Source organism: Oryza glaberrima, chromosome 10 (genome assembly GCF_000147395.1).
Source record: "Oryza glaberrima chromosome 10, OglaRS2, whole genome shotgun sequence".
In the NCBI taxonomy this organism is placed as follows: Eukaryota; Viridiplantae; Streptophyta; class Magnoliopsida; order Poales; family Poaceae; genus Oryza; species Oryza glaberrima.
Window position 1 is genome coordinate 5,855,219 of NC_068335.1, and position 13,676 is coordinate 5,868,894.

The window sequence follows — 13,676 nt, forward strand, 5'->3', positions numbered from 1 at the left end:
ATGAAACAATACAGTTTGGGGAGGGGGATTAATGGTGAAAGATAGCAATAGGAAGTAGCAACGTGATGGAAACAAACGACACGATGTATCACTACTACCAATGGCTTGGTATCTTATCCTATCTTACTATATAAAATTATAATCCACTAATTCTAAAGCTCAACATGCAAACATGTCACCTCATCATCCCACTAGCAATAATTACAAAAAAATTTTATGCAAGCAACTATAATTCATTGAATTCTACCAATCAACATCCAATCATCTTCCTTCACATTATTTTTCACAACATTTTTAACACATATATATCCATCATTTTTATAATGCTTAGCATATATTCATCCATACAATCAAAGTGCAAGATATTATATTTCATCTACAATCTCATACAAAGTCTACTAAATGTATTTATCTCTGAACATAGTTTAACAAACCATTTTTATTTGTTGTTAATAACTAATATAATTTTTACTTTTAGCTCGACTATTAAAAAATTTTAAAAGTTACTTAGTAATTTCCGTAGCAAAGCACGGTGAACCACCTAGTTTTTGTAGGGATTTCACTGTGCTGAAAGTTTATAGGAAATTTACAGGTTTTTATTTCTATAGGAATTTTTCTATATAGCCCTTTAAATCAAAGGAATTAATTATATGGAATCCTATGGAATTGAAATTGCTATGGAATAAGCCAATTCCCTACATGCCCATGTAATTTCACCCAATCCCTTCTACGCCCCTGAAATTTGTTTGATCTCTTATATACCCCTGAGTTTTTATTTGGATCCCTCACATATCCATTCCGTTAGTTGACCATTAGTTTGACCGTTAGTTATTGTAGAAATTACTTTATTGTCCTTGGTATATTGTTAAAAGCTAAAGATGTTTTATGTGTAAATCATTTGAGTTGTGAAAACCAATAAGGAATAAATTACTAAATATTTTTTATGAATTTTTAAAAATAAAACATTATTTCATTAAAATAAAAAAGATTTATTGTAAAAAAAGTTCTGCATAAAATTTGAAAATTACTTTTCAACAAATATTCAGTGAAAAAGATTCGTTGTGAAAAAACAAAGGGGATGTAATTAGTTTATCACAAATTAGAAAACAAATTTAAAATTTTTAAATAAATTTTAGATCAAATTTGATGAATTTCGTATATCTTCCCAAAAATTTAAACATAAATAACATTTAGTTTTTGCTCTTAATTTTCTGGTGAAACTAATGTATGGATTTAATCATAATTTTTAAAAAATAAAAAATAAAAAGTTTTATTTTTTAAGTTGGGCATTAAATGATTATATTGCTTGTATTTTGTATAAGTTAATTTTTTCATATGAAAATTTATTGGGTAGGTACCACATATGTATAGGATGGGTAATATAGCCATTTTAAAATATTTAACGGTCAACTAATGGTCAACTAACGGAGATGGGTATAGAGGAGATCAAAATGAAAACTCAGGGGTATATAAGGGATGATGTCAAATTTAGGGGTATTAAAGGGATTGAGTAAATTTTCAGGGGTATATAGGGAATTTTCTCTACATCTTACCATGTAGTTTTTTTTAGGAAAATTAACATGAGGTAGAACGTCATGTAAAAAATCTTTGAGTCTTTATCTCTCTTTAAATTCCTGTGTTTTTTCTGTGGCCTAATCAAACGGTTATTGTTATGTTTTTTTAATTATCTGTTTTACACTTATTATATTTCTATTAGAATTCTATATTTTTACCCTTCTCCTGTGTTTTTGTTGCTGTGATTCAAAGGAGCCCTGACTAGTTTTGTTTGAAAATTTCAGTTGGTCAGCCTGCTAGAAACTTGGGTATCAGTTTCCAAAGTTTCGGTTTCGTGGCAGTCAAGTTGCCATTATTTTTAGACAAGAAAAAGAAAAATATCGTAGGCACAAAAAGAAAAAAAAAAGGTTCTTCTCCAAAATCAGCGTTAAATTATCCTCCCCCGTGCTCAATCCGCCCTAAGTCACATGCTCGTGGTACGCCGCGCGTGCTGCCTCCTCCGGCTCTCCTCCTCCTCCCACCCGCCCGCGACTAGGGTTTTGCCCGCCGCCATCTACCTCACCTCCTCCTCCTCCGCCGCCGCATCCGCCCCCGCGCCACCGGCGATGGCGGCCTCGACGGAGTGGCCGGCGAGCCGAGTGCGGGAGACCTTCATCTCCTTCTTCGAGTCCAAGTCCCACACGCGGTGGCCGTCCAGCCCCGTCGTCCCCGTCGACGACCCCACGCTGCTGTTCGCCAACGCCGGGATGAACCAGTTCAAGCCGGTCTTCCTCGGCACCGCCGCCCCGGACGCGCCGCTGGGCCGCCTCCGCCGCGCCTGCAACACCCAGAAGTGCATCCGCGCCGGGGGGAAGCACAACGACCTCGACGACGTCGGGAAGGACACCTACCACCACACCTTCTTCGAGATGCTCGGGAACTGGTCCTTCGGGGACTACTTCAAGGAGGAGGCCATCGGATTTGCCTGGGAGCTCCTCACCCAGGTATCGGATCCTACTCTCTCTCTCATAGATCCCCTGTTTGTTCTCGTGCGGATGCTAATGGGCTGTGCGAATCTGATTCGATTCTATTTGGAATCATGAGTTTGGTTGGGTTGGCATGTAACTGTATCGAGCAGCAGATTTAGAGGTTCTCCAGTGAGGAGAATTGGGGGGGCGTATGCGCTGACCTGGGGTTTAGCGGTGTTGCCCTGGGTTTTTGGGATGGCATGACAGAAATTAATTAAGCAGTTCTGTTGTCTGTGTTTGTTGTGAAATGAAAGATTGTATTATTTGTGAGTGATTGGAATTTAGGAAGTGTACCAATTTGGCATGTCCTGTGATGAAAGTTTGGATTGTTTGATGGCATCATTACATAAACTTTGATGCATTTGCACGTATAACTTCAATTTGGGCAGTAGCACCGGTTCTTGTTGTGTTTCATAGATCAAGTTTCTTGAGGTCAGCTTCTCCTGGGAAGCTTCAATCTGAAAAACAGAACTGTTACTTTGTAAATTTGTGGAATGTATATGCCTGATTTTGCAAGTCTGATGGAATCTGCCTGTGCCCTGTAAAGCTTACCTGTCTACTGATGTTTTGGATTCGTAAATCTTCTTGTAGTGTTGTTACTTCATGATTACGCAATGGTCTAATGACCTACGATTTGAACTTGAAAATGCAAATTCAAAGGATTGAGGAAGGTACATTGAGTGATAAGGTTTGGTTATGCTGTTTGGTTGTTGACCGTGCATATAAAATTGTGTAGTAGTCTAAGGTACTACCTAGTCAGTAAAAATCCATTTGTTGGGAGTCTTGTACTGGTCTGAGTACTGCATGTCGTATCATTTTTAATGATATAAGGCTTTGGACTAAGAACACTCTGAAAGTAATCATATATCTATGTAAATAAATATAAGCGGCCTTCTTACTGGTTGCTAAATGCAGGTGTACAAATTGCCTACTGATAGAATTTATGCGACTTACTTTGGTGGTGATGAGAAATCTGGACTTGCTCCTGATACGGAGTCGAAGAACATATGGTTGAAATACCTACCCAAAGAAAAAGTTCTACCTTTCGGTTGCAAGGTTAGTTCTTGTAATTGGTGAAAGCTCTTGGCAGTGTAGATCATAACAACCTATACACTTACATATGTGTTAATTTCTGTTGGGCCATATTGTCTTTCGATTGATCATTGCCATCATCTTAATGCCACTTCATTATTTGCTTATTAGCAAACCTTTTTAACTTTAACAGGATAATTTCTGGGAGATGGGTGATACTGGTCCTTGTGGGCCATGTACTGAAATTCATTTTGATCGTGTTGGCAACCGTGATGCTGCTTCCCTAGTGAACAATGATGACCCCACTTGTATTGAGATATGGAATCTTGTGTTCATTCAGGTTAGCATGCTACTTTTTATTATTGCCCTTTTTGTGGATGGGAAAGCTTTACATTGTCAGCAATTATTCTGTTATATTTGTACATGATGTCTTAAATCTTCTCTTTTTTATTTTCATATACTGACACATACTTTATTCTATTTTATCTTAGTTCAATAGGGAAGCAGATGGTACTCTGAGACCTTTACCAGCAAAACATGTTGACACAGGAATGGGATTTGAACGCTTAACTTCTATCCTTCAGAATAAAATGAGCAATTATGACACAGATGTATTCATGCCAATATTTGATGCCATCCACCAAGTAGGTTGACTATGCACACTTGCAGTTGCTTTCATGCTCTTCTCATCTAAATTATATTTGATTTACTTATTAATTATTCTTAGGTACATGATATATGTTAATGGTTTGATATCCGTATATATAATTGCAGTTGGCTGGCAATGGAATTCAATCATACTCGGGTAAAGTAGGTCCTGAAGATGTTGACAAAGTTGATATGGCTTACAGAGTAGTTGCAGATCACATAAGAACCCTTTCGTTTGCTATTGCTGATGGTTCTCAACCTGGTAAGTGTGTACTGTTTAGCATGTGTTTGATTCAAGGGTCGGGATAGGTCGGGTTGTGTTGAACCCATTTTTCAGGATGTTTGGTTTGGGGACAGGTGGGATGGGATGGACCCTGATAGGGAATATTCCCCTAAGATCCAATCCAACCCACTTTTTTCTCTCACTGACATGTGGGCGTGGGCCATCCCTTAAATAGTAGGACCATTCCATCCCTCGTGCCAAACAGATAGATGGTCCCTCAAAAACTGCGGACCAATCCAACCCACTTTTTTCTCGCTGACATGTGGGCCATCCCTTAAAAAGTAGGACCATCCCATCCCTCATGCCAAACAGATAGATGGGACCATCCCATCCCAAAAATAGGGAAGAGTCCAACCCATCCCACCTCGTCCCCAAACCAAACATATGCACGCAAATGGCTTGTTGAGGAATAAACATCTTGCTCCCTTGCATTCTAAACTATGATATTCTTCAAGCATATGTGTTTGGTTTAGGGATGAGGTGGGATGGGTTAGGTCCATCCCAGATTTTTGGGATAGGGTGGTCCTATTTTCTGTTTGAAAGGATGGAGTTTAGCCCTGTTTTTTGTTTGGTTTGAGGGATAGAAGGGGATGGAATGGTCCTATTACTTGTTTGGTTAGAGGGATGGAGAAGAGATAGTTGATAGAGATACCTCATGTAAAGTTCACGAGGTTACCTCTCTTGTATACAGATCAAATACATGTTAAACATATAGGAAAAATATAGTGCATTTTTTTTAAAAGCCATGCATATATGAAACTATTTATAAAGACTATCGACAGAAGTAAACCATGAACCAAATTTGTCATGATTAACTCATCAAAACATACAAAGCACACAAATTTTTGAGGAAAACGAGTCCTGCTCCTTGCTGCTCTTGCTCTGGGAGGAAATCACAAATCTACATAAACAAATCAAACAATGGAATCATGGGGCTTGAACTTTTGAGCTGTTGGATTGCTGTAACATCGCCGCCTGCAATATCACTGCAGAGCCACTCAAAAAATCTTATCGTTTTGGATCAATCTGCAACTCAGCCGAGGAGACAGAGGATGTGAGGAGGGAGGAGGCCTCGGGCGCTGCCGTAGGTTGCAGCCGCTGGCTTTGCTTCCTTCCGCTGTCACCGGCTTTGATGAGGATGAGCAGCCGGCGAGAGAGATGCAAGGAGGGAGGAGGCTATGGGCGACCTGGCTCCTGCGCACGCTGTCGCCGCTGCCACTGCGAGCGCACGCCACCGTTGCCTCTCTCTCTCTTGATCTGGATGGGGAAAAATGGGAGAGGGGAACGGTGAATCCAGGGGTAAAGGATATGGTTACCGCGCGTGCGGCTCATATGAGGCACACCAGCGGAGGTGGGTCGACGAAATCCGCCAGTTTTTGCATGGATCAACCAACCTGGATATATGCAGAATATTCCCTTTCGGACCCAACCCAACCCAGAGAGTCCTTCAACCTTACCTATAAAAATGGGATGGCCCCAACCCAACCCACCAAATCCATCCAACCAAAACACATGCCAAAATTTCTACTACCTGTTATCAATACACCATCTAGGTCAACCTTTGTGCTAAGGATGGTGAAGTACTAAAAGGAACATCAGTTCCAAACTGCCAAACCCATAACTTCTATATTTTTCTATGTATTTGTTAGTGTCAACCATCACTTTGTCGCACAATTATATTTATTTGTTTCTAATATGATTACTTCTTCAGGAAATGAGGGCAGAGAATATGTTCTGAGGCGTATTCTTAGGCGCGCTGTTCACTTTGGTCATCAAAAGTTGAAAGCAAAGCAAGGATTTTTTAGCTCGTAAGAACAATGATTTATCTGCATTATGCACCATGCCTTTATGCTGAACAATATGCTTGCATAGCCTTTTTTTTAATATATGGAGTGCTAGTAACATGATATAGGAGTCATAATAAATCTGTTGTGTTGATAAGGCAAGATTGGTGTTTCCATCATATGATTTTTGCTAAAATTAGCTAGTTGGTATTAAGTCATTGAGATAATCGTTTCAGACTTCCTTATGGGCTGGGTCTTAGGTCTTAATTCACAACTCAAACCACTTGCTTGTTTGTGGTCATACTAGTCTTATACATAATGAAAGGTAGTGGGTCAATAACCCTGTTTAACTTTTAGAAACATATTTACATGAACGTATGTGATTTATCACTTACATTAAAATTTTCTGACTTGGACAGTCTTGTACATGTATTTGTCCAACTGATGGGAGATGTATTTCCTGAGCTGAAGGACAATGAAAAGAAGATCAAAGATATAATTAAAGATGAAGAGGAAAGCTTTGAGAACACTCTAGCAAAGGTAATGGCGGCAAAGTGTGGCTGGCGACCAAATAACCCCTTACCACTATAAATGCAGTTGGGTCTGATTTCGTTGTTACTCATATTTTATTTCATAGCCTTAGGGCCAGGTAATGTTCTTGTGTTAAGTATGGTTTTTGCTCGTGCAAAAGCTGGAAGATTTAAATATAGAATAATGTGACCTGCTTAGTGATCAGGATTAATCTTGTTCCAAAGGAACACATGGATCATAACCTTATCTAGGATAATTATTGCTGTCATGGGCAATAGGTTGGATACAATCAACTTCAACAAGCATTTGTTCGACCTTTTTGTGCCAGCAGTTCAATTTGCTTTGGTTTGCACCATTCAAATTCCATTGTGCAGCCATGTCTCCAGTTATCATTGTCATATTGAAGGGTAGTTCCTACAGGGTGCATTACTGTTACAACTGATGTTACTTGTGCTCTTGGTAAAAAAAATTTCAGGGTTTTGAAAAATTTAAGAAAGCGGCAGATGCTGTTAAAGAGAGTGGAGGAACAGTACTTAGTGGACAGGCAAGTTCTTTTTCTCTGAATTGCATGATATTTCATATTTCACTATTAGAATATCCCTAACTAGCTTTCCTAATATTGGGGAAGTATTGTAAACCATGGCCCCCCTTAAAATAGCGATTCCAGACTTTTTCTTCCTATGCTCAGTTTGTGGTCACTGTGTTGTGCTTATTTTTGAAGTTGCTGTGGAAATTCGAATTTGTAATTGTTATAGTTTGTTTTGCAAATCAAATTAAGGTTAGCACATCATGTTATCCAGCAGTCATGTCTCTCGCTGCTACATATTTTGAAAATGCAATAATATTAACGTTTGCAGCTTAGATTAAAATAATATTAAAGAAAATGTATGAAAGCAGTTGCACCAAATGAGGATTATCATAATCCACCACAATGCCAAACAGAGCTCTACTCAAATATGATAATGAAAATAAGAATGTAAGGAATGCATTATCCATTTATCTGCCCAGTTTGTGTTTGTTGTACAATACAGAAATGATATACTTTCCTAAGATTTTTGGAGGAATTGCTTCCAGTTCCATGGTGTCAAATAAACTAGCTGAAGTTCACAAATCTAACTGCCACATAACAAACTTGATATGTTTTTGCACAATTTCCAGAAATTGTGCTTTTCCTCTTGACCTTATTTTAAGAATAAACATGCAGTTCTGTATGGATTTCCGTACTTTGCCTTTCTCTGTTGGAACTTTTCAAGCTTATTTATGATATTTTCTTTCATACGTTGCAAACATTGTTTATTTCAGGATGCATTTGTCCTGTGGGACACCTATGGCTATCCAGTTGACCTGACTGAGGTTAGCTGTCCTTTTTCTGACCTGAAAGATCTATAAAGCTTCAATGTTCTATTTATGCTGTTTCTTATTATTTCATATTCCATAGGTCATGGGAGTTGACTATGGCTTGAGTGTGGATCGGGAGGGTTTTGATGCTGCAATGGAAGAAGCGAGGCAGAAGGCTAGGAATGCACGCTTCAAGGTTGTCTTTTATTCTTACTAAGTGTAGAAGTTAATCCTGAATCGTTTTCTCCGTTTGATATCTCTGATAGTGTGATATGCTGCTGGTATTTCATTATATTGGGCCAGCGTTCTGCTCATGGTTGTCAAGTTGTAAAGTCGAGTCAAGGTACCCCTGGACCGACTCGTCGACTTGGTCGACTAGTCCACGACTAGTCGACGACTTGTCCACAACTAGTCCACGACTTGGTCATGCTACAGGGGATGCAATATATACTACTGTTCTAAGCAATGTATACAGTATAAACTATGGACTATGGAGTAGCAAAGCAGCAAAATAAGTCAAGATGAAATAAAACTAAAGTACTAAACACAAATACACAATAAGCCAATTAGCATGGTGAATTGGTGATTTGCTACGACTAATCTATGACCGATTTTATCACTAACCATGACTAATCGCACGACTTTCTATTTGGTTGAGTCATGGTTCTCTAGTCGACTAGATTGACTGACTTTATCTACGACTAGTCGGGCGACTCGATAACAGTGGTTCTGTTTAATTTTGTAAGATATAATTTAGTTGCTACCTATTTTTTTTCCTTTTTATAATGTATATTTCTTTTTGCAGGCTGGGGAAAATTCCATTGTCTTGGATGCCAATGCTACAGCACAGCTGCGCAACCAAGGGCTTGCTAGTACAGATGATAGCCCGAAGTATGGTTATAAGGTAAGTTTGGCTTGCCAGATTCCTTTTTGTTCTGGTTTAGCTATATTACACTTCTATTAGGTGCAGTTGCTTATAATATTCAATGTAGTAATTTTACTTGGCCACTCTCTAGCTGTTCTTACGTTGCTCATAGAACACATTTGGATACTGATTATTATCAAACTTAAAAACATTTTTCCAGGACAATGACAGTGTGGTGAAGGCTATCTACACTGGTTCAGAATATGTAAGTGCCGCATCTGGCGATGAGGACTTTGGCCTTGTCCTGGAAAGTACAAGCTTCTACGCTGAACAGGGTGGTCAGGTACAACATTCTTACCGTGGACTATATAATGCTCATGTGGTTGTAATATGGTTCCTGGGTTATTTATTTTACTTTATCGTTGTAATCTTCAGTGTTTCTTCATTTGTATGTCATGCCAATTAGCTGCAGTAGTCCTCTTGTAGTTAATCCCCACTTGTTTGTTCTACTTTGTCCCTTCAATCTGAAGCAGTCTAACTGTATGTCGTCCTAACAATCAGCTGTAGTCCTTCACTTGTACTACCTCTGTCTGAGAATATGAGGGATTATATGGGCAAAATCCCATAAGTTCTAAGACGGAGGTAGTACTTAACAGCAACTTGTACACCCTGTCCCAATCCTGCAATATTCTTTTGCTTATGCCTGATATTTCATCCTAGTACATCTTCCAATGATTTTTCAGCTATTGTGATTTGGTGGTGTTAAGAGCACATGCAAATATACAATATATTTTCCCAAATAAATTTCTAATTGAACATTAGTAATAATAAACAACACGGTGTATGCTAGTCACTGTTCCGTACATTATAAACATGACAAGATTTTTCTTGCATCAGATATATGACACTGGGAAAATTGAAGGGTCTTTCGGATCTTTCAATGTAACTAATGTTCAAGTATTTGCTGGGTATGTGCTGCATATGGGCTCATTTACAAAAGGTTCCAAGGCATTGTCTGTTGGTGATAAAGTGACATGCAAGGTAACACTTTTAGTAATACAATCTCTACATCAAATTAGTTGATCTCTGATATTCGCTTAATCAGATATGGATGTTCATGTTGCCATTGGTAGGTTGATTATGCTCGCCGTGCTCTCATTGCTCCAAACCATACATGTACCCATATGCTGAACTTTGCTCTACGGGTATGTTGAATTTAAGCTTATCGAAAAAAATTGCACTTTTATCTTCCACCCTCATGATGATTCCACCATTTAAATGCAGGAAATACTTGGTGATCATGTTGACCAGAAAGGTTCAATTGTTCTCCCAGAGAAGCTACGGTTTGATTTCTCCCATGGTATTATGTGGTTCTTATCTTATCCTTCTTCACATGTATTCCCTCAGCCATGCAACTCAAAACTGTTTGTTTGTAACAGGGAAACCTGTTCAGCCAGAAGATTTGCGGAAAATTGAGTCTATAGTGAATCAACAGATAAAAGACAAACTGGAAGTATTTGCACGTGAAATAAAATTAGCAGATGCGAAGCGCATAAATGGTCTACGAGCTGTGTTTGGTGAAGTAAGTTTTGTTAGTCGGCTAAAACATGAAATAACATGATGAAACACAAAGTTTGCCTGTTGATTATTTCCTGTAATTTATTTCACATGTTGAAATTTGTAGATCTATCCTGATCCGGTAAGAGTTGTATCAGTTGGTCGCAAAGTGGAAGATCTGCTTGCCAATCCTGAAAGCAAAGAATGGCTATCCATTTCAACGGAGCTGTGTGGCGGTATACTTTCTTCTGTCTGGAACGTATTACCTCCCATGGTTATGTTTACTAAACTTGACTGTATCAGGTACACACATTAAAAACACTAGCGAGGCAGAAGCATTTGCCCTGTTGTCCGAGGAGGGTATTGCTAAAGGTGTTAGGAGGATCACAGCTGTTACTGCTAAACATGCCTCTGATGCTATAAAGGATGCATCATCTATTGATTCTGAAATCAATGAAGCATCAAAATTGGAGGGAGCTATATTGGAAAAGGTATTATATGCCTTTGTCTTGTTTGTATCTTTCAATTGTCAATTGCATTGTTGGTGCTTAATGCACTAGATATTCATTAAATATTCTCTGATGTAAGTCTTCTCCAATAGAAATATTATTCTTCTACTCTTTATATGGATAAAGGGTAGTTAAAATTGATTGCACTGGAGTTGTTTCTGCTGATCTATTTTATATTGGATCACCATCTAAAAGTGATGTTTCTACCAGACGATTGCTTCCATCAAGAGCAAGCTTGATACAGCTTTAATTCCAGCTGCAAGAAAAGCTGATCTTAAAGGCCGGGTGTCGAAGTTGGAGGTCTGTACATGTTCTTTATGAGCTGTTACCTTGAAAGAACAGAACAATATGTGGTATTCGGCTATTTGGTATTCCATTATTGGTTGATTTTGGAGCTTATTGCAGCTGTTGGATGTTGTAGGATGAACTTAGGAAGGCCAAGAAGAAAATGGGCGAGGAGAACATCCAGAAGGCCGTGAAGTTTGCAATAGATGCCGCCCAAACTGCTCTTTCTGAAGGAAAGCGCTTCTGCGTTGCTCATGTAGATGTGGGTCTTGACACAAGTGCTATTCGGGAAGCAGTTATCAAAGTCAAGGACCAGAAGGTCAGGACTTATGTTTTCATCTGACTGTTGCAAGAACATGCTTATCCAAATGAATTGATATGCCATCTATTAGACAACTATATGCAAACTTCCTACTTCCTATTATAATAATGGTCCTACAATGTGCCCCACATGCTATATTATTTAACAATGCGTAGCAGAGACAGCCTTGAATTCAATGCCTTTTTCTTCGTCTTGCCTTGTTTTATAGGAGAATTTTCTTTTCTACTCTGTATGCAAGATACTGTTTCCTTTTTTCATGTCTCCCCAGCCAAAATCCACTACTACTTTGCTAAAATGTCGACCACAAATTGGTGCTCATGTCAATGTTATAGTTGTGAATGCCTCATAGGTGCGCTGAACAAATCAATGATGTAGGTGCTGTCCATAACTAGTTAGCTAAGGTGCCAAACACTCTGACAGAGTGAATTTCTAAGATTATTTATTTCCATTGTCAAGTGTAGGATGTGCTGTTGAACTTTTGGGTTTGTCTTGTACAGGATTTGCCAATCATGCTATTCAGCACGGATGAAGCCACGAATAAGGCAGTCATTTATGCTGGTGTGCCTCCCAGCGCTGCTAACAGCTTGAAGGTGTTGGATTGGTTGACACCATCTATTGCGCCCCTCAAAGGAAAGGGAGGTGGTGGCAAGAATGGAATTGCCCAGGGCCAGGTGAGCAATCGTACCCTTCAAATCTTGAATTTTCCACATAAGTACCCGAGGTGAAATATTTGTGATTATATCACACAATAAAATATGTAAATTTATGCAATGCAGGGAACTGAGGCCTCTCAACTAAAGGAAGCTATGGAGGTTGCTACCCAGATAGCTTCAATGAAGCTGGTCTAACTTTTGGATACCTAGTTTCCATCTGTTCTTTTTTTTTCTTTTTCCTATTGATGCTTCTTTGTAACAATTTCGCTCCTTACAGAAGTTTTATATCATGTCGAAACGTGAAAGCAAAAAAGGTTGATTGATGTTACCAAATACCGATACGCTTCTGTACGGGCTACATTTAATCGTATTGGTTTATCAAAATGGCAAATTTAACTTGCTATTATACCGAATGCGTGTGCTCGTAACTTTATGTTAATTATCTGTGCATAGTGGCTTAATTCGGAGATGTTCCATATGTTATGTTATATTGGTGTCGTGTGTGTCATTCTTCATTGTGCTTACTGTTGCGTGCCGTCTTACTCGGCACCTGCCGTCCACAAAGATAGCCATACACATCGACATGGCATACACAGCGTTGGCTAATGATGTGCTTCCATGCCCAGCATTTGAGCCAATACATGCCCAGGTTGTGGGCTTGTGGCCTAATAACCAGTTGTGCCCAGATTTTTTTTTTTTTTTTTTTTTTTTTTTTTTTTGCAGAACATACGTACATTAATTCTCTCAAGGCATGAGCTCGTTCATACGATCACTGAATTTCTGAACACACGCATGAGCTCGTTATTGCCACCACCATGAGCATTTTCGGAAACCACACACAACTGAACTTTAATAAACTTTGTTCATTACATGGGCACTGCTATCAGTTCACACCACCTGATTCATACATACAGCTGAATTTTGTTCATTACATTATTATTACTCTGTGTTCCAGACCTCTTTCAATAATTACACCACCACATAGGTCGCCCCAGAGCCTTTGAGAGGCCAGCTTCTAAGGCTCCCATCGGTTGCCATTTTACCCAAAATGGCTTATTTGGCTTATTGGAAAATTAAAATTAATTTATAAGTAAAACTTTTGTAGATTTGTTCGTAGCGACTTAAAAGCCAACATTAACAAAAATTACGTTAAAAGCATTCCAAAATCAACTTCAAAATCAAGTTCAAAAATTCAAATTTTGGCTTATTCTTTGGCTGTTTAGGCCAAACGATGGGGCTGTAAGTATTTGGAGAAACAAAACTAAATTTATCATCAGAGTAAATATAACCGAGACTCAACCTTTCCAAGGTAGAAATTAAGGGAAAATACCATAAAATCCATAGGTT

At 38.8% G+C, this 13,676-nt stretch overlaps 1 protein-coding gene across 1 annotated transcript; it reads left to right on the forward strand.

Moving 5' to 3' along the window:
* The first annotated feature begins 1,967 nt into the window (after positions 1–1,967).
* On the forward strand, positions 1,968–12,735 carry LOC127786274 (alanine--tRNA ligase). The gene is made up of 22 exons (XM_052313609.1): positions 1,968–2,498; positions 3,438–3,578; positions 3,748–3,894; positions 4,046–4,198; positions 4,329–4,464; positions 6,197–6,293; positions 6,689–6,809; positions 7,276–7,344; positions 8,103–8,153; positions 8,239–8,334; positions 8,944–9,042; positions 9,224–9,346; positions 9,901–10,044; positions 10,137–10,208; positions 10,288–10,363; positions 10,443–10,585; positions 10,688–10,796; positions 10,864–11,051; positions 11,280–11,369; positions 11,491–11,673; positions 12,174–12,347; positions 12,453–12,735. Exons 1-22 carry the CDS (start codon positions 1,983–1,985, stop codon positions 12,522–12,524), a joined length of 3,000 nt encoding a protein of 999 aa, XP_052169569.1. The 5' UTR covers positions 1,968–1,982; the 3' UTR covers positions 12,525–12,735.
* The last annotated feature ends 941 nt before the right edge of the window (positions 12,736–13,676 follow it).

What these genes read in the sequence shown, in the direction of transcription:
- LOC127786274 (XM_052313609.1), top strand. Translation starts at nt 1,983, where the DNA reads ATGCTCGTGGTACGCCGCGCGTGCTGCCTCCTCCGGCTCTCCTCCTCC. An exon ending in TGCTGATGGTTCTCAACCTG is followed by an intron (nt 4,465 to 6,196) that starts GTAAGTGTGTAC and finishes TTACTTCTTCAG; the next exon opens with GAAATGAGGGCAGAGAATAT. An exon ending in CTAGGAATGCACGCTTCAAG is followed by an intron (nt 8,335 to 8,943) that starts GTTGTCTTTTAT and finishes TTCTTTTTGCAG; the next exon opens with GCTGGGGAAAATTCCATTGT.